The 21,210-nt window shown below is 42.9% G+C and overlaps 1 protein-coding gene across 1 annotated transcript in view; it reads right to left on the minus strand.

Moving 5' to 3' along the window:
- Positions 1–21,210, minus strand: part of STK32A (serine/threonine kinase 32A) — a 185,017-nt gene that overhangs the window by 96,952 nt on the left and 66,855 nt on the right. Inside the window, exon 4 of the mRNA XM_088462122.1 lies at positions 1,361–1,398. Within this exon, the coding sequence (XP_088318248.1) occupies positions 1,361–1,398 (38 nt within the window). The remainder of the gene's footprint in view (positions 1–1,360; positions 1,399–21,210) is intronic.

Here is a 21,210-nt window from a genome sequence, read left to right on the forward strand (position 1 = left end):
AGCCTTTTCAATTTTTCCTCTTTTTCTGTTCTGTACTCTGGGTTTGTTTTCACTGTACTACATGGCACTATTTTTCTCTGTTTACATTCCAGCTGATGAGTTGGTCGCGTCCTGCATGTAGTGTCCTGTTGTCTTGACAACTTGGGGGTGCTAGAGCAGTGATGTCATTCTAGCGGGACATAGGCTGCCGCGCTGTGTGTCCCGGGCGGCGTTCAGCATTCACTCTTGGCAGGGCTTCTTCCTATTTAAGGTAAGCACAATAATTGTGACATTTGCATTCACTTTGACAAAGGGACAAGTGGGCCACAAAACGTTGGTTCTTCTTTGTGATATTTTCCATTACATTTCTTCAAAATCTCCAAGTGCAGCAGTCCAGATGTTCTTGGTGTCCATTGATTCTGAGGGCACTGGAGTAATGAACAGTGGGCCTGATTCAACTGCGATTACGGCCGATTATTGCGTTCTGCACATGCATCGCAGTGTGCGTACCAGCCACTACGATTGGGACTGTGTAGACCCATCGCAGAGTGATTGACAGGAAGTGCCGTTTGTGGGAGGTGACGGGGGGTGGTCGGCGAAACACGGGAGTGCCAGTATGTTTGAACACCGTTGCATGGGCGTGCATAAATTATCCACTGCGATACCATACGCAGCTTGAGTACTCATAGCGTGCGATGAGGTTAGCAATTCCTGAGTAAGGTCAGAGCTTGTGCAGGTGTGCGTGAGGCTGCGAAGGTACTCGATATTACAGATGGTTTCACAGTCTTGCTAAGGATTACGGATGTGTGTAAGGTAAAGTGGGGGTCCTTGTGTTGTGCTACGATGGCAGACTACAGCGATTGTAATGGATTAGCGTACTATTGCAGTGAGACTACGTGCATAATCGCTATTGCAATCGCAGTTGCGATCCTTAATGAATCAGGTCCGGTATTCATTGTGCGGAGTGGCGGTCTATATATACTATATATATGTGGCCGCCATATTGCCTGCATGGCTCTGGTTAGGCACTGCTAGTTGAGAATAATTAGAATTTGTACTACATACCGCATTTGTAAATCAGCTTAGTTCCATTGTAACTAATGACACGGTGTGCAATTGTACACACAAATAGTTCTTGAAATTCCAATAAAAGCCTAAAAGCAAGAGCACTGTCTCAGAATGAATATGACACTAACTTAATCTATGATAACTTTTCTAAACTATTTTCTAAATATCATAAATAGTGAATGTCATGAGCCACTAAACAAACACACTGCAGATAAATAAGTAATCACACATTAGCAATACATCACTTGGCCACAGAATATACATGTTACTTGTCAATACAATATTTGCTGGCAGATGAATTAAGTTACTTTACCTTGTTCATCGAGCAGAACATTGTCTGGCTTAATGTCTCTATGAAAAGAAATAAGAAACGCATTAAACAATAATAATCAAGGACCAATAAAATCTCTCTTTCAAAAGAATAACAATAGGATACATTTCATAACAGAGTATGACATGTACATTTCATACACTGCCTCTCTGCTTTATTCCTTATCATTCCATTTTAGCTAGAGATTACAGAGTAATACACCCAGGGGTGCTACTAACGAGTAAAATTACCATCCATACACCTAGCATGCAGACGGTTTCCGCAGACAGACAGGAACCAGACATAAAATATAGCCAAGTGACAGACTTCTGATCAGTTAAAATAAAAAAATACAAATTAAAGAAAATACATACAAACAAGATACACAACTCAATCAAATAGAAATAAAACTAAATGTTTAAATCATTTATCAATAAATAATAAATATGATGCTCTCCCTAAGACCAGTTGCTTTTCTATCCTTGTATAACTCCTTTTCACCTTTTTCTATTGAGATTGTAAGCTTTAACACAGGTTTTTTTTCACATTTTGTAGCATCTTTTTATATCATAGTAATTGTACTGTATTTTGTAAATTGTTGGTGCTGTACAAACACAAAGGGCTGATATTTATCAATCTTTTTTTACTAATATAACGTGAAAAAGGGTATTTTCACACTCATTACACATTATTTTAGTTTCACTAAAATGTATTAAAAGGCAATTGGGTTAGTTTTCATGAAAAACTACTCCAAGCCCTTTAATTCACATTTATTTAGCAAGTAAATCGCATTTCCCGTACTTGTAATGGGAAGTGTTATCTGCCTGAAATTTACTAAGGGGGAACCGTGAAAACATACAGACGGGAGCCCTGCTATAACAACGCCATCTGGAGACAGGCAGAGCAGAGCAGGGAGCTGGACCCCCTGTGATCTGCTTTGTGGTCTAAATAGACCACAAGCTGATTACTGTTGAAAAAAAAAAGTAAAAAAATAAACCTCAGACACTTACCTGCAGCCGGGGGTCCGCTGATCGGTGAGCTCTATACTCGGGTAAGCTGGTCGCCAGGGATGAGATGACCAGAGGAAAGAGCATTCCGATCACCTAGGTAAATGTCAGCTGGTGGAGAGAGGGTGGGGGGGAGCTGCGGGGGGTCGTTGGGTGGCGCGGAGACACGGTCGCTGTATTCTTTTTTAAAAATACAGAGAACGGTGTGCGGTGAGGATTCGCAGGCTCTGTTCCTGCTTGAGAATGTTCATACATTCCCATAGGTATGTGCGCCGACCCCCGTGTTTTGGTTTTGGATCTGTATCTCCTTCAAGGTTTTGGATCTGAATTTGGTTTTGCAAACCACCCTCAAGTGTTTGGGTTTTGGATCTGAATTTTTTAAATAAAAAATAAATAAAAAGTTTTAAAAACAGCTAATATCATGTAATTTATCATGTAATTTATGCAATCCAAAACCCAAAACTCGGATTTAAAATCCGAATTCCGTACCGCAAAAAGATCAGAATCGCGACCTGGAATTAACCCGGATCTCCTCAGGAGATTAGAACCGCGACTCGGATTTACCCGGATTCACGAAATTCGGGTGGATTCGGATTTCTGGAGAACCGAACCGCACATCTCTACTTCTCATGATAATTCCTAAATCCGCAATGCGAATTTAGGTGAAAGTATCATACTACAATCCACATTTGAATTGCGGACTGTAGTAAAGAGGGGCCTAAACCTTAAGAAAAATTGCAGCTCAAGCCCTTGATGATTTCTTGCCCTGTCCAATAAATAGGAGTGTGACTAGCTATTTCCAAATAAGGAGACCTTGTCATTTTGATCGTCCATGAATGAATACTGAGTGCTTTATACCACATATACAGTATACTAACTGTTGTCTGCGGCTTTGTCCATGATGAAATTGCTTCTACCAGCATTTTTTATATTTGAGGTGTTTTAGTTCTATTGCTTTGCATAAGGGCCCTATTGCGGGAATGGCCCATATGACCAGCAGCACTATACAGACTGGTGGCAGCAGAGTCTTCACCCACCACTCACACCAATGTCACTGTGTGCCCTGTGCACAGACGGCTACGTAGCCCATCCTATTCAAGGGACCACGGGCCCAAAGCACATCTCCCCCAACCCCTTGCTAGCCGCAGACCTATCTCTTGCATTGATGTCAATAAATTTTGTTTTTGTTATTGCTCAGCTTTAACTTGGTGGATCGAGATGAAACAAAGTGCAGGATATGTCTAGGAGTGTCAACTACAAAATTATGCAGTTTTCATGAAAATCGGTTCAGAAGTTTTTGTGACAACTTGGAACAAACAGACAGACACAACGTTCTTATTATATCAGTATAGATTACAGACTAGTGGGAATGCAAACTATAAGTATGTTATTAGCCTCCAAGAAGTTCTGTATATACAGTAAAAGCATAAAGTGCTTTTCTAAAAGATATAAGAGAACAACCTCTAACATCCTTTTGTTTTAGAATAATAAAAAACGTTGAACCTGAAAATAAAGTCATAAGCTTACATATCCTAATCATACTTGCCAACTCTCCCTGATTGTCAGGGAGACTCCGTGAAATAGGAGCGATTTCCCTGTCTCCCTGAAGAGTCTAGCAATCTCCTTGATTGTACCTTACCCCCATTATGTAGCTGTTATATAAAAGAAAACTCAGAGATATATACATTCAAATTGTATCATTAGTATAAATTCCCTGTATTGGGTATAAGGCACAATGATCCCTATGGCTACATGTATTTTCTGAAAAGTATCAGTGTGTTTTCATCAACAAGTAGATCTTACTAACTGCTCTGGGGCTTATTTACATTTGGATGTAAGTAAATTTTTTTACACATCTCTCAGGCAGAGCAGTACACACCCACTTTACCACCATGTTCACAGGTGTTACTTTCACAATCTCCCTGAAATGCTTTTTCAAGAGTAGGCAAGTATGATTCTATTATGTACTGAAAGTTATGGATTAACTCTGGGGAGTTTTTTTCCTCCATTCCTGGGAGTGTAGATCAGGCTCCGTGATCCCATTCACTTCCCCAGTAATGTGCGGGATCCAGGGGCTGGATGATGATTTGTGTATTCAAGGTTCTGCAATGCTGCAAATTGTGGCATTGCACATGGTAGGCGGCACTGCAATTACGTTATTTGCAGTGCCACCTGCACCTTCCACTTCTACCTCTTGCGGCCAGACACGATTCTTAGTAAATTTACCCCAAACACTGCAGTTAACAATATTCACAGTAAGATCAAAGCTATTATAGTTGCAGGTAAATGTACCCTGTGTTTCAAAATCTGAGAGAACTGCATCAGAAGCAAAGAATGATACATTCAGAAAATTTAAGCTCAAGTGTTAGAATTGTCACAAGATAGGTCACAAAGCAATCAACAGCAAGAATATAAAAGTGAATCCTAGCCAGAAATGTGAGGACTGAGATTAGTCGGCCACGAGTGTTACAAATGATGACAGAAAGGATTGTTGGTATATCGATTCAGGCACAACAAGACATTTCAGAGTGGTTCACACTGTCACATTCAGGGAATTGGCAATCAAACCTTGACAGACACAAAAGTTGGGACAATTAAAGCTCGCTTGAGAATTGGATCAAGAACAAACATCACAGAAATCCAAAATGTATTTTGTGTACCAGAGAGAGGAACAAATCTTTTTTTTATAAATTCTTTATTTAAATTTTTCAATGAGAAAAAAAAAATAAACAATTTGCATTTCCAACATATATACTTATATAGAGAAATATTTGCTCTTACATTTTAAACTGTAACAATAGTATTTAAAAAACCAAAATAATCAAAACAAAAATCAATATATAGACAATACAGAAGGGGGCGGGGAGACAAGGGAAGAAGGGGAAGAAAGAGTTGAAGTGAGTAGATGTGCAAACGGAACAAGTCAGAGATATACACAGGTTACATCTTGTTAATAGATCAAATGCGTAACAGTACAGCATCCATATAAAATCAAGTATCAATTAACTTCTTATGTAACAAAAAATAAAGATATAAGAATAAAATAAATATTAGCCTGGAGTCTGAGGGATGAGATCCTTATATGACGGAGATAGTTTGAATTCTAACCAACTAAACCACCTGGCAGTAAAATCCGACTGTTTTTCTGGGGTAGAGTGAAATATGTCATCCATGTACATATAAAAATCTAATTTTTGACACCAGTCCCATATAGTGGGTGGGAGGTGGGAACGCCATCTAACTGGGAGTACTGCTCTCGCCGCATTGTTCATATGTCTCAGTAGGGATTTTTTATATTGAGAAATAGGAATGTCCGAGTGGGATAGCAACCAAAAATCTGGATCAGCGGGAACAGAAAAACCAAGAATTTCTGATGACAAAGCTATGACCGCTGCAATTAACTGACATTCCCACCAGATGTGAAATAATGATCCTTTATCCTTCTTGCATCTCCAACAGAGAGCAGAGACTCCTGGGGAAAACTTATGTAAAATATCTGGACAACGGTACCACCTCGTCAACACCTTGAATTGCGTTTCCATAATTTCTAAACTAGTAGAACAAACATTAATGTATTGAAAAACTTTATCCCAGTTTAACTGTATGCCCTTAGAAGCCATGTCTTTATCCCAAGCATACTGATATGTCGAAGTAGTTGGAAGATAAGTGGATAGGAGAATTTGGTAAATAATGGAAATAACTTGTTTAGGGGCGATAGCAACCGTGCATAAAGACTCAAGAGGAACAAATCTTACTGACATCAGTGTCCTAGAACAGGGAGGCCACATACTGCAATTTGCCAAAGGAAAGTGCATTGTGAGAAATAGAAGTGGGACAATAATTTCTAAAGGCACAAGAAGCCAGCAACTGTATGTCTTTGACACAAGGCACTGCTACGCAATGATGACAAGTGAGTCATAGCCATTGGAATTCCGGCACAGAAGATTTTATCATCTTGGATATGACAGTGTTCAGAAGCTACAGAACTGGATGGTCACAGGAATGTCAGTGACTAACACAGAGAAACCAGTGCGTGAAAGCTGCATATATGGGAAACAGAGTCTTCAGACATTTCCAAAGTCAACAAGTAGAGCTACAGCACCACTTGAGATAGTAAACTCTGACGTGTGTGATCCAGTGGAAGTAAAGTCTGTTAGTGGATACAGATACTTCATGACATTTGTAGACAACTTCACGGAAATTACACGATTACTTCATAAAAGAGAAATATGAAGTGGCAAAGAAAATTGCAGACTACAAAAGACTTATAGAGAATCAAACAGGCAGCAGACTAAAAGTACTGAAATCTGATAATGGTGGATCATTTCTTAACAGAGAAGTGAAACAATTCTTGAAAAAAATATGGAATAGAGCATCAGTTGACCATGGCCTATACTGCAAAGTAAAACGGCGATAGTGAATGAGCAAAACAGTTTTGGAAGGAAGCTGGGTCCACAGCAGTTTGAAAAATCATTCTCCAACAGTTGTCCTACAGGACATAACTATTGAAGCCTGGTCAAAAAGTGTGAAACATCTAAGAACGTTTGGAAGTACTGCTCATGTCCATATACCAAACAAGAGAAGATGCAAGTTGGATTCAAATTCAATAAAGCGCAACATGCTTGGCCATTGTCATGAAAGTAAATGCTAAAGATTGTGGAATCCCATTACAAGAAAACTTGTCAAGTCAAGAGATGTTGTATTCAAAGAGACAACACAAGTTACAGGAAGGTTGGACTTTGACATGCAGAACAAGTATGTGTCACTGGAAATGTCAGTAGCTGGAGATGCATCTGAAAAAGAGACTACCAGTATGGATGTTCAATCACAGATGAAGATCACCTGCTAGATCAGATAGTCACCCAGAAGATATGATGAGGAATTTGCAATTATTGAATTCAGTGAACCTTTAGATATTTGTGAAGCATTGTCGAAAAGCGATGGGACTTAGTGGAAGTCTGTCACAGATAAGGAAATGTAATCGCTCAGTGATAACGACACATGGATCATGGTTCAAAACCAACTCATCAAAAGACTATCAGAAGTAAATCAGTGTGTGTAGAAAAGTAAAAGACAATGGGAGAATTGTATTACAAGGTCCAACTGGTTGTGAAGGGTTATACCCAGAAGTCAGGAATTGAATACAGCGAAACATACTTCCCAGGGCTAAAATACAGCACTTTACACCTAGTGACAGCTACATCAGTACTACAAAACATGATAGTATACCAGCTGGATTCATAAATGGTGACCTAACAGAAGAAAACTATATAGAACCGTCAGAACACTACACTAAAGGAATGAGAAGTCTGTCTCCTTAAGAAGGTGCTAAGTGGTCTAAAAAAGAGTTGTCAGTGCTGGTATATAAAGGTATATGCTGTATTACAAGAGATGGGCTTTGAAAGGTCAAAAACAGATCACAGCCCCTATCAGAAGCATATACAAAGCAACTTTTCATTATTGTATGTATATGACTTATTACTGACAGGTCAAGAAGAGCACATTGACAAAATAAAAGGCCTACTTGAACAGACGTTCAAAATTAAAGACATAAGTACAGCATATTACTTGCTAGGCCTAACAATTGACCAGGACCTTAAAAGAGGTACAGTAAAAGAGGCATTATGCCTGTCGATTAACAGACCTATGCACAAAGCATACTCGAAAAAATATGGAATGTCTGTTGCGAAGCCGATACACACACACCATTGATAAAAACACAAAGTTGACCAAAGAGATGTACCCAAAGATGAAAGGGAAGCAGAGGACATAAATGTCCGATGGCATTTTGATATGAGACATTCAAGTATTGGGACTCATCTCAACATCATCCATGTCGTAAGTAAAGTAAGTCAATTCGCCCCAAATCCAGGGAGGTAGCATTGGACGGCAGTGAAAAGGATTGTGTGGTACTTGAAGGGACAACTTCTTCCAACTTAGTGTTTCACAGGTCAGGAAATCCAACAATAGAGTCATTCTCTGTTGCTGACTGGGGGGCGGATGAAGACGACCGCCATTCTTTTATGGGATACCTGTTCCTGCTTGAGGGCGTAAAGGTTCTTGAAAAGATATGGACTCAGAGGTTTATCTATAATGGGTTCAGGGTGTACAGTGCCTAGAAAGCAGACCCTGCACTCATATAGTGTTATACTTTACCTGTCCGTAGTTCTTCTCTACAGCGCCGGGCCAGCACTGCAGAGCAGCAAAAATCACTGGGAGAAAAAGTGACTTTGACAATGTGCAAAATGTGATGGCTAGATGGCTGGGTCAGAGTATCCACAAAACGGCAGGCCTTGTGGGGTGTTCCTGGTATGCAATGGTCAGTACCTACTAAAAGTGTTCCAGCACTTCCAATACTGAACTAGTGATCTCTAGGACCTGTTGGAGCTCAGCAGGAGGCCTGATCTCAGACATGCGCTGAGCATGCACACCTTGTGTTCTCTCCCTGGCATCCCTAGTGTATGGATGCCCCTCTGAGACTCCAGTAGATATACCAACCCTGCAGAGCACACACAGTCTCGTTACATTAGATGGGTACTACTCTGCTACAATCCACCATTGTTTTAACCACTCTGTTTCCCCGGCACACTACAATGCCCAGTGATACCCTAGTGCTCCAGGCTGCATCAATACTACTATTTGAACACCTATTATATCCATGTGTCTTATGGTACCTGTTGTTCTACCTGGTTCAATAAACCTAAGACCTGGTTAAGCTGTAAAATGTTTGAACTAATCACCACCAGCACCTAACAACTGTGCAACACATTTAACACCTTATTCACTCTGGCCCAGTGTATTAATTGTTATCTAGTGAGGCTATTTACATAAGCTTAAATTAAACCAAGTGCCATTCGGCTGCACATCTTCGCTACCGCCACTATTCTGCTAATAGGTTATGAGGCTCAAGTTAATAGGTTCTAGTCCCCATACAAAGACAATACCAACAAGGACCACTGGAGAACCGGCAACACGATCATGGGCACCCAAGGCTTATTGATGTGTATGTGGAGCAAAGGATAGCCTGTCTGGTCCTATCCCACAGGAAAGCTAATGTACCACAAATTGCTGAAACAGTAAATACTGGCTATGACAGAAAGGTGTCAGAACACACAGTGCATCGCATCTTGCTGCATAGCTGCAGATTTGTCAGAGTGTCCATGCTGACCCCTGTCCACCATCGAAAGCACCTACAATGGGCACATGAGTGTCAGAACTGGACCATGGAGCAACGGCAGGAGGTGGCCTGGTCTGATGAATCATGTTTTGATGCCACCAGGATGCACTATGGAAAGAACGCAAGTCAAAGGCAAGCCAGCGAAGGCAGTGTGATGCTCTGGGCAAAATTCTGCTGGAAAACCTTGGGTCCTGACATTCATGTGGATGTTGCTTTGGCATGTACCACCTACCTAAAAGCATTGTTGCAGACCAAGTACACCCCATTCTTAGCAATGATATTCCCTGATGGTAGTGGCCTCTTTCAGCAGGATAACTCTGCAAACATTGTTCAGGAATGGTTTGAGGAGCATGATAATGAGTTTAAGGTGTTGATTTGGACTCCAAATTCCCCAGACCTCAATCCGATTGAGCATCTTTCTGAGCCATGGAGATCCCACTCAGTAACTTACAGGACTTATAGGATCTGTTGTTAACGCCTTGATACCAGATGCCATAAGGCAAACAAATATTAGGGGGGTATTCATTTAGCTGCGGGGAATAAAATATAATCATATATATAATTTGATCCGATATGGAACTACCGTGTTATAGGAATAAAGCACCTATGGCATGTTACACCCGCGGCTGGAAAATTAGAGATATCGTCGTCCACACAGACATCACAGGATTCTCTGAGTCTATACTCTCTTTATCATACTTTTTAAAAAGAAAACCAGGTTGCTACATATGTCTTAACTGTACCACCTGTAAACACATGCTAACAGGTTCAACTTTCAAACATCCCCATAGGGATAAAGTCTATAACATCAACCACGTGTTAACATGCACCTCTACATACATTATCTATGTGATTATATGCCCAGGCGGGCAATATTACATAGGCAAAACAACCAGAACCTTACAGGAACACACAGCACTACATCGCTCCTCTATAAAGCTGGCACTGGTAAACAAGACCTCAGACCTGCCCGTGTTAAGGTATTTTCTGGAACGTGGGCACCCACTAGCCTCTCTGAAGCACTTAATTATCGGTCATATCCCAGCATCGTTGAGGGGGGGAAACAGAGAAGGAAAATTGAAGATTTACCAACTCAATACATTGTCACCGTATGGACTCAATGAAAAACTAAACTGGAGTGTCTTTAGTTAGACTCCATCATCATATGACCTCTGTTAAATATTACCACAATGGTCGGGAACCATACAGTAACAACAGATAGCTTCACTAGCCTTATAAGCAACTGCGATGTTAAGAGTGTAAAAGCGGGAATCCACTAAATGATTCGCTCCATGAGCAATATCGTTTAGTGTGTCCCCAGCAGTGGTGTGCTCAATGTCGTTAACGACATTGAACACACATGCTGAACGATATCATTAACAATACCGTTCAGTGCCGACGGACCGGTGCTGACAGTTCCGGCAACCACCGGGTCACCATAGTGTGGTACCCCCATATATGTGGCAAAATAAGGGGATACAATCGCATAGGAGGGTCATCTTGAAGGCCGCAAGCCAGCTCCATTTGCCCCTTTATTACACCACAGTGGTTGGATACCGGCGATGAGTGACTGTATTGGAGCACACAGGACTTTGCAAGCTTGCTCCATCAATCATTTTTCTTACATATTTACTAGCAAAGACTGCTTTCTGTTTTTTTGCTCATTTTACTCTGGACTGAACTTAACAAATCATTGAGCTAACTATGAATAGATTTTTTATATATTCGCACACAGATTTCTATACATATTGGTTGATGTAATTCGTATGTATACTGTATGTCTGCAAATAAGTTTTTGTACAGGATGCTTATGATTATAGGTGGATTAATAGAATATATTATATATTTTTTAATAAATAAGGTATTTTACCCATATGTATTTGTGATTTATACCACTATAGCGCTACTTATATTTTCTATGTGCACCTCCATGCCTGCCGTGGCAAGTGAGGGATGTTTGTGTTAAATGGCTTCACCTGTTGTTTTCCTCACTTCTAGGTTGAGTTTCGTGCCCGCTGCGTGCAGTACCTGCACGGTGCCAACGTAAAGAGATTGTTGCATAATTTCCTGTGTTATGCTTCACTAAGCTATTGGCTACAGAGACTCTAAACCACTTTATTATTTCAACTGTACGTACTTACCTGCACGGTGCCAACATAAAGAGACTGCCGCATAATTTCCTGTATTGTGCTACACTAAGCTATTGGATATCGAGCCTCTAAGCTGCTGTATTATTGCAACCGTACGTACTTTCCTGTACTGTGCCAACGTAGAGACTGTTGCCTATAACCTATCTCCTGGTACTGCTTAGTGAGATCCCTCAATAATATCCAGTCCTGATTTTTTTTTTTTTTAATATTTGGCTTCTTTCATTTCCTCGCCTGCTGGGGTTGCACATGGTTGGTCCTCTAATACCAGGATTGACCCGTTAGTTAATTTCTGCCTGCTACTGTATCTAAATTGTGACTTTTGGTAACTTCTATGCAAGCCACTCAACACAGCTGAGATTGTAACAATTTGTCTTTGGGTTTAATACTGGAAGAGTACTTCTATTACAACCTTTAATTTATGTTGCTTATTTCTTGTTACAAGAAAATTGCGTTGGATCCACCCAAGGCCTGATCATTGTGTCTGCGTAAAGGGGATAATCCATTACACTTGCCCCTCTGTCACGATGTGTCTCGTTTCTGGCCCCCAGAAGAAAATAGAACTCCAGCCAGTGAGTGCACCTTGAACCTGGTATACCTGTACTACAATAGTAACAACCAGGCGGCGCCGCAATGACGACACAAGACTCATGGATGGCGGAGGGGCGGGACGCCTCGCTCGGTCCGACACGCGGCAGTTCAGTGGATGCTGAGACATATTTAGGCACTTGTTTGCTTTTCTGTATGTACACCTTGATAAGAGAGTCGTTGGGCTCAGAAACGTCGGTGCAGGATGACAATACACTACTAACTATTTGAAATATACCTGGAGTGTTGCTGTCTTTTTTATATATATATATATATATATATATATATATATATATAATGAAAACAGCAAAAATTATTCCAGACAATAAAGGATTTAAAGACTACTATGAGAAACTGCTGGTATACTGTACCAATTTATGCTAAGAGACTGCTAAATAAATAATTGCAATGTAACAATATTAACTAGATATTCCTGCAACTTGCACAGTTTACTGCCTTCAAGAAGAATAGGACCCACACATGATCTGGCTTAAAGATCCACTTGAGTAGACTTACAAGATATTACTTGGAATAAATAGGCTCATTACACCACTTTTCAACTAATGTCCTGTTCCTATACACTGTAGGCTGCAATGTGATACATCACAATGAAGAGCCCATTGGAGTGAAACTAATGATCACCTGAGCAGCCACTGAATATTAACACCTTCAATACTGGGCAACTGAACTCAAGAATATAAAAACAGCACCTACTGATCAATGTAATTTAATTCTTACACTCAGGGGCATATTTATAATGGGTGCAGGGTGTGCGGGGCACACGGGCCCCTAGGTCCAGGTGGTCCCACACGGCACACCCTGCACCTATACTTCCTAATACTTACCTCTCCGAAGTCCCACGTTGGCTGGAAAGGCGCTACAGTGGCCACTTTCCCGGCGTTCTGTGTATGCGCAGTACGGAAATCGCCAGGAAAATGGCTGCTGCTCCATTTTCCCGGTGTCCTACTTAACCAGGAAGTCTACTGAACCTGTCAGTACGCCGTAGTCTCCGGAGAGAGAGGAGGGTGCCCCAGATGGTGAGTGAACACGGGCCCCTCCTCTCATAATATGCCTCTGCTTTCAGTAGCATATTTATAACATTTTAGATGCTAATTTGCATGGCCGAGTACTGAGTTTATGTCTAGGCAAATGGACTGCAAATCTCTTGTTAACTGCAACACTTTCCAATTGGAATACAATTTTCAGTACACAATTTTATTTTCTATGCTGTGCAAGAGAGTATCGTGGTTTATGCAGTGCATTATGGGGCCTATTCATTATAAAATAAATAGCCTGTTAACCATGCGGAAAAGCTAGGTTCTGCATATGTAAGTTAAGGGGCCATTCATCATCAGGGGTCCTATCGGACCACCTGATATTTAGCAAACTCCGCAAACTTAAAAGTTTTCAGAGTTTGCCTGCAAGAACAAGCGACATCTTCAGATGGCACTTGTTCTCATAGCCATGCTCCTTCCTATGGGAAGGAGTTCCAGGGTTACGAAGAGGGATCCCTCCGCCGCCTCTTCACCGACTCCCCGGCGGCTTTGCGCTTGCGTAATCTCAGGTCTCACATGCGCAGAAGCCGGCAACATGAACAGGTAAGTAACGTAGCCACTTGTGTAGCTGCTCTACTAAACGCGGGGACAGATGCTTTTCAATTATGTATTGCTCCGGTAATAAGTATCCTCCGCTGTGAGGTGGATACTTAATTATCCCCCGCGGCGAGGTGGATACGTAACCATATGGCCCCTGTTGACGAATAGGCCCCTATGGGACTGATTCTGAGTTGAGAGCAAAGCAAGTAACTTTGCACCTGGACAAACCATGTTGCCATGCAAGGGGTGCAAATACATTTATTGTATGTATGGGTATAGGCACCGGCACATCCCTAAGAGTATTAATGTATATATGTAGAATCTGAGGAACACCCTGCACTGTGAATGAATGTCTTATATGCAGGGCCGTAACCAGGGGTGTGCAAACAGTGCGGCTGCACAGAGCACAACACTCTGTGGGTAGCACCGCCGCTCACCCACAGCTCCTGCATCTGGCTAGCAGGGTGCCTGTAATGGCACCCTGCTGCCAGAATCTCTGCAGCAGTGCCACCTGGAGCATCCTTAATATGCACCAGATGGTCACAATGCTGCCCTTACAGCACCCTGGAGCATCCTGAGGATGCTCCGAGCATTGCTGTAATCATTCACCCCTGATGCCGGTGCAGGCCTGTTACTGAATGGCCAGACACCTGTTCCAGGGAGGATATGCCAGCACCACGGCCCCAGCAGTCCCCTCACTATCTCCAATGCTGGGGTCATGTTTCCTCCTGTCCCCAGCTCCCTTCGTTCTCTAAAACCTGGCACCCCGCCTCCTTCTCCTACCCCCTCCTACTCCTCTTTACCTATCTCCCGTCTCCTCCTCTAATGCACAGGACGGTACCTGGCATCTTTCTGTGTGCTGTCCCAGCCTACTACTCCTGTCCCTGGCTCCTCCTGTCCCCAGCTCCCCTCTAATACCCACCACCCCTCTTCCTTCTCTTGTCCCAGCCTACACTTCCTTTTCCCGTCTCACCTCCACCTCTAATACATTGTACCCGGTCTCCTCCGATCCACATCTACTCCTGTCCCTGGCTCTCCTCTTATGCCTATTACCCAGCATCCCTCCTCCTTCTATACTATACCAGCCTACTCCTCCTGTGTCCCCAGCTCCGCCTCCGGTACATCAAGAAGACGAGGAGCCATAAAGAACTGCAGCCAGAGGCAGAATATAACTGCCCCCATTCAGTTCACACAGAATAAGATAAAAGGTAAAATAAAAAAAATACATACAGGTTGTAGATGGGGACGGGACCGGGTGCCATGTTCTTAGGCCCTTCCACCTTGCAGCAAAATGCTAAAGACTCCTCTGATATGCCAGGGAAGTAACCCTCTGGAACAGCGGTTATCAGTACCGTTGTATTTGCAGAGTTACATTTAGTAAATATCGGGGATAATCATGATGCGAGGTATGGTGTTGCATTAAACAAATGCTTTATTCCAAGAATAAAGCTTTTACAAGTTTGTTAAATGTTTGATTTAAACTATTTGTTTATACAACAGTTTTGGTCCATTTTTCAGCGTCTGGGAGCAAGTTGCTGATTGTATTCCTTACCAGATTTTCATTGGAACCAATCTACTAGTTGGCTGGTTGGACAGATAATCTTTAGATGTGTGGGCAACTTAAGGCTATTTGTTGGGGCACACTTAGATGAAAATTCATGAATATTGAGCTAAAATATAGCTTTTAATAGATATATATAAAAATGATAGGAGGTACCAATACTCACAAATTATAACTGGTGAAAATATTTTTAGACAATTGCTGCATTCCACTAAACACTCTTCAAAATTAGGTATCAATGAGCAACTGCACTGATTAATGGGGATAATAGGACTGCACATGGTGTAGCTTGTATACCAAAATCTATGGTATTTATTACATTATTTTGTCAAAGTACACTCATTGATACCGAATTTTGAAGTGTTTAGTGGAATGCAGCAATTGTCTAAAAATATTTTCGCCAGTTATAATTTGTGAGTATTGGTACCTCCTATCATTTTTATATATATATATCTATTAAAAGCTATATTTTAACTCAATATTCATGAATTTTCATCTAAGTGTGCCCCAACAAATAGCCTTACTCTTTTCTTACTTGTTACTGTATTGTGATTTAGGCTGTGGGAGCACCACCAACATCTATTAATGTTTTATATTTAGTGATGCATTACGGTTGGTTATAATATTTTCTAGTTTTGATTCTGTGCGGAATCTCTCCTCTTTTTTGTAGTTAAAAATGCCCTAATGGGTTAATGGATTACTTTGAGGATGGGTTGCCACTCATGGGCCAGTGCTTTGTGCATGCCCCCCAGGCTAAACTTTGCCAGCCAGCCACTGTTGGAATACATTTCTTTTGTGTACCCTTTTCATACAGTGCTCTACCCCTGCCTATAGGGTGCAAAGACCCATAAGGTAGTCATAGAACCACTTACTGTCCTGTTTGGACATCATCCAAAATGAAATAGAACAGATTTCTGTTAATGATCAGATAGATAGTTTTATTACTATTTATACACAGAAATACTCAGGATATTACTTTTACTTCAAGTGTCAGATTTGCAGCGTTCGTACTGGAGGTGGTAAGTACAGTACTGTACATCGATCTATTTGCAGAGAATGTGTGTGCCTGATTACTTGTGTACTTTTGATGCACACCATAGAAAGCAGCATTTACCATCACCTCTGAGATTATATTATATTTGAGGAGTCCAAACTAGGAAACCTCTTTATGATAGTTCTCCAAATATAGTGTGCCTATTATCTGAGCCTACAGCACACATTCCCTGCATATGATAAAAACATTGAAGCCAGGTCATAAAACAACTACCATGCTGTGGGTCTGATTCAGAGATGGACGTAATACCGATGTTTACGGTGTTGTGCGATTATCAGTGATCTGCAAATACTTCCTAGTTGCACTGCATATGCGTCAAGTTTCATTACTTGCAAACGAATTGACAAGAAGGGACATTTTGAGGGTGGCAACGGGGAGGTGGCGACTCAAACGCAGGTGTGTCTGGAACGGCTTCAGGATGTAGCTCTGGCGTCTCAGTTCCAGCGGCCATTCTACATGACCATAGAGTCACTCAGTAGTCCGATAAATGACTGATAGGGCCTAAATTCAGATGCTATTTGCGGACGGTCGTTCCAAAAAAGGGGCCGGCGATTTAAATTGAGCGCTCGCTCTTTGAGGTTTGTTGACGCCTCTATGTCTGAGTGAGTGAACGTAAATGCGCTCGCTATTTTGTAAAGATGCCCCTTTGCCGTTCGCATCACACGTCATATCCGGTATTTATTAGATTAATCGGGTACATCGAAAGGCATCTGAACTGCTCGCAGTGCTTGTGGTAGGTTTTTCTTACCGCTATCACTGCGAACAGTTCAGGCTAAAAGACAACCAAGTGACATGGCCGATGACGCTCCTTTACTAATTATGCACTCCCATTAAACGCCCTTTTTCCCGTTAGGCACGCCTGCCTTCGGATCTCCACTCCCCCGTTTTCAAGCACCTTCCCCTGTTACCACCCACAAACGGTACTTTCTGTCAATCAAATTAGCAGCCCCTCGCTGTTTTGCGAGCGCACGATTTCCGACCGCAATTACTGGTTTGCGTATGCGCATTACGACCCATACGCATGCGCAGTTGTGCGACCATCGCTCAGAGCGAACGAACGGCTGCTTACGAGCGGCTCTGAATCAGGCCCTCAGTCTCTTGGAATTGTTTCAATACAATTTCCTGCACCTGTGACATTTGCATATTTTCGCACAGCCGCTGTGTACAAATTTCCAGCTGCGGCAGCATTTGCATACATCATGCCCTGTGTTTACATATTAAACTGAAATTTTCATTTTTTCCCCTGTAAGTGTATTTCAATATATGGAGCACAGAGCCTGTTACTTTTAAAGACACCAGCATAGTGATAATGACCAATATCTAGCATACATTGGGCTGTATTTATTAACATTATTTTTACTAAAATAAAGTGAAAAAGGGTGTTTTCACACCCTTTTCACATTATTTTAGTTTCACCTGTAGTTATTACAGGGCAATTGGAGTAGAATTAGTAAAATTCTACTCCAACCCCCAGTATCACTTATTTTTAGTAAAGCAGATCGCATTTCCCATAATTGTAATGGGAAATGTGATCCGACCACAGTTACTAAAAATAAATTGTAAAAAAATACCGGGGGAAGCCCTGTGATAATAACGCCACCTGGAGGTGGCGTTATCCAGGGTCTCCCCCGGTTACTGGGCTCCCACTCTGCTCTAACGGGGAGAGCAGAGGCGGGAGCCGGTACCAGTAATCAGCTATGCGGTCTAAGCAGACCGCAAGCTGATAACTGTAAAAAAAAGAAAAAAAAAATGAAACATTTTTTTTTTTCTTACCTGACTCCAGGGACCGGTGATCGGGCCTCCGGTGATGGCTCCACTCCGGTCAGCTGGTCTCCCACAGTGCACTGGGGCCCGGTCATCAGGTGATCGGGCCCCAGTGCAGTATGGGAGTTCACCTGATCGGGAAGCCCGTTGAAGATCCCCGGGGGCCAGGAGGATTCAGGTAAGTCTAATGAAGGGAGGGGGGGTCGTGGGGAGGGGGGGTCGCGGGGGTCCGCGATCGCGGGGGCGGGGGGCGGGGCTTAGCGTTGGTGGGGGGGTAGTAGCGGTGGTCGGTCGGCGCATGCGCGGGCTCTTAGTCGCGGTATTTTTTCTGAAAATACAGCGACTAGAGTGCGGATGGGATCCGCAGGGACAGAGCTTTATCGCAAGCTCTGTCCCTGCAAGGGATTTATAGTAAATCCCTGTGATATTGCCTGAATTCGCAATGCGAATTCACTCGGTAATATTACACTACAATCCGCATTCAATATGCGGATTGTAGTAAATAGAGCCCATTGAGATGATAAAACAAATGTAAATCAGAGTCTAGAGTATAATCCATTCATTACTTTCACAGTATTACTCTCCCAGCACAGATCTCAGCACAGCACACATCACTCAGCACAGCACCCCTCTCCCAGCACAGATCTCAGCACCCCTCTCCCAGCACAGCACCCCTCTCCCAGCACAGCACCCCTCACCCAGAACAAATCACAGCACCCTTCTCCCAGCACAGATCTCAGCACAGCACACATCACTCAGCACAGCACCCCTCTCCCAGCACAGATCACAGCACAGCACACATCACTCAGCACAGCACCCCTCTCCCAGCACAGATCTCAGCACCCCTCTCCCAGCACAGCACCCCTCTCCCAGCACAGATCTCAGCACCCCTCTCCCAGCACAGCACCCCTCACCCAGAACAAATCACAGCACCCCTCTCCCAGCACAGATCTCAGCACAGCACACATCACTCAGCACAGCACCCCTCTCCCAGCACAGATCACAGCACAGCACACATCACTCAGCACAGCACCCCTCTCCCAGCACAGATCTCAGCACCCCTCTCCCAGCACAGCACCACTCACCCAGAACAAATCACAGCACCCCTCTCCCAGGACAGGTCACAGCACCCATCACCTGTCTCCCAGTACAGCACCGTTCATCTCTCCCCCAGCACAGCACCCTTCATCCCTCTCCCAGCACAGCACCCCTCTCACAGCACAGATCACAGCACCCATCACACTACACCATCAATCACCCCTCTCCCAGCCCAGCACCCTTCTCCCAGCACAGATCACAAGACCCATCACCCTGGCCCTCACCCAGCACAGTACCTGCCTTTCCCAGCACGATGGCACCCCTCAACTAACCCAGCACACCTATTCCAGCATAGCACCTCCCCTCACCCAGCACAACACTGTATCAGCACCTACCCTCACCCAACATCCATATCCGGCCCAGCGTTAACCACTAGCTACGATCCATGTGCCCCGCTCCCCGCAAACCGCCGCTGGCTGTTCCGCCTCTGCCTGCTCGCATTGCTGCTGCCAGGCACGATTGGAGCTGTCAGCTGAGCTCTGATCATGGACACTGTGTAGCGGCAGTAGCAGATGCCAGAGGCCCTGCCCAGCCAGTAGCAGGTTCCCAGGCCGTGCCTGCCCTGCCCCAAACCTACGCTGGCCTTAGGCAGGCTTGGGTGCACCTAAGCATTTGCTTAGTTTGCCTATGCCTAGGGCCGCTCTGGTTTAGTATCTGGCAATATACACATATGGAATCTATTATCCAAAATATACAGGCATGGGATTTATTATCCAACAATAAACAAGCAAGGGATCTATTATTTGCTAATATACAGGTATGGGGTCTGATATCTGGAAAAATACTGGTATGGAGTCTATTTTCTGGCAATACACAGGTATGAGGTCTATCATCCGGCAATATACTGACATGGAATCTGTTAACCAGTTATATACAGATATGGGATCTATTATGCTGAATACCTGGAAGATAATGTATTCATCAAATGAATAATGGCCATCATTTACAACAACATGCCTAAAATACTGTAAATTAAATTTAACAGTCACTCCTGTGTTTCCCCATACTGCCCCCCCCCTGACATTCCCCTCCTCATTACATTGTTTAACAGGGCTCTTTATAGTATTCAATTATCTGAAACAAAGGTTTCCAGCTAAGTACATTTGTACTTCTGTGCCCTTGTGTGTCTATTCTATTACAAACTGGAGCATAATAGTCCATAATAACTAGAACATCATAGTTATTTCTAAAAACAAGATGATTCAGGGGAACACTATGGCATTTGAAATAAGCGATGATGCATCTTCATCAACATTTAGGGCAAAATTTACTAAGCGGTGGGTTCTAAACCCCGGCTGTTTGTTGGCGGTTTGATGGCGGGTTCTAAACCCTGGAGGTTTGGTGGCGGTTTGGCTGCGGTTTCTAAATGACAGCCCTGTTCTATTCTATTCTAAAATTTGTATTGACTGCGGTTTTGGCCTTAGTAAATCAACGGATAGCAAAACCGCCACCAAACCGCCGGGGGTTTAGAACCAGTCGCTTAGTAAATTTTGCTTTTAGCCTTTTCTTCCCCTCTCTTTAAATCCTTTGCTTGTTATCCACATACATCTATCCTCCATGCACTGCAAGTTACATTTACACATAACACGTGTTAACGGCTGTGACAATGTAACATAGCGTTTCTCATGCAGATACAGTCAGTCGTACATAGAATATAGGCATGCCACATATCATTATAATCAGCAATGTGCATCCTATTCACATTGCTTTGTGAATTAGATGCATTTTAAGGGAAACAGTTGCACAAAAACACTCTCAGCTGTACCATGTCGCAACTAGAAGGGCTGTGTAATGCCAAAGGAGGCTAGATGTATGTGGTCACATCTGTAAGCACTGGTTTGCAAGGAACACACATTAATCCA

Source organism: Taudactylus pleione, unplaced genomic scaffold (assembly GCF_031769625.1).
Source record: "Taudactylus pleione unplaced genomic scaffold, aTauple2 ptg001151l, whole genome shotgun sequence".
Taxonomy (NCBI): Eukaryota; Metazoa; Chordata; class Amphibia; order Anura; family Myobatrachidae; genus Taudactylus; species Taudactylus pleione.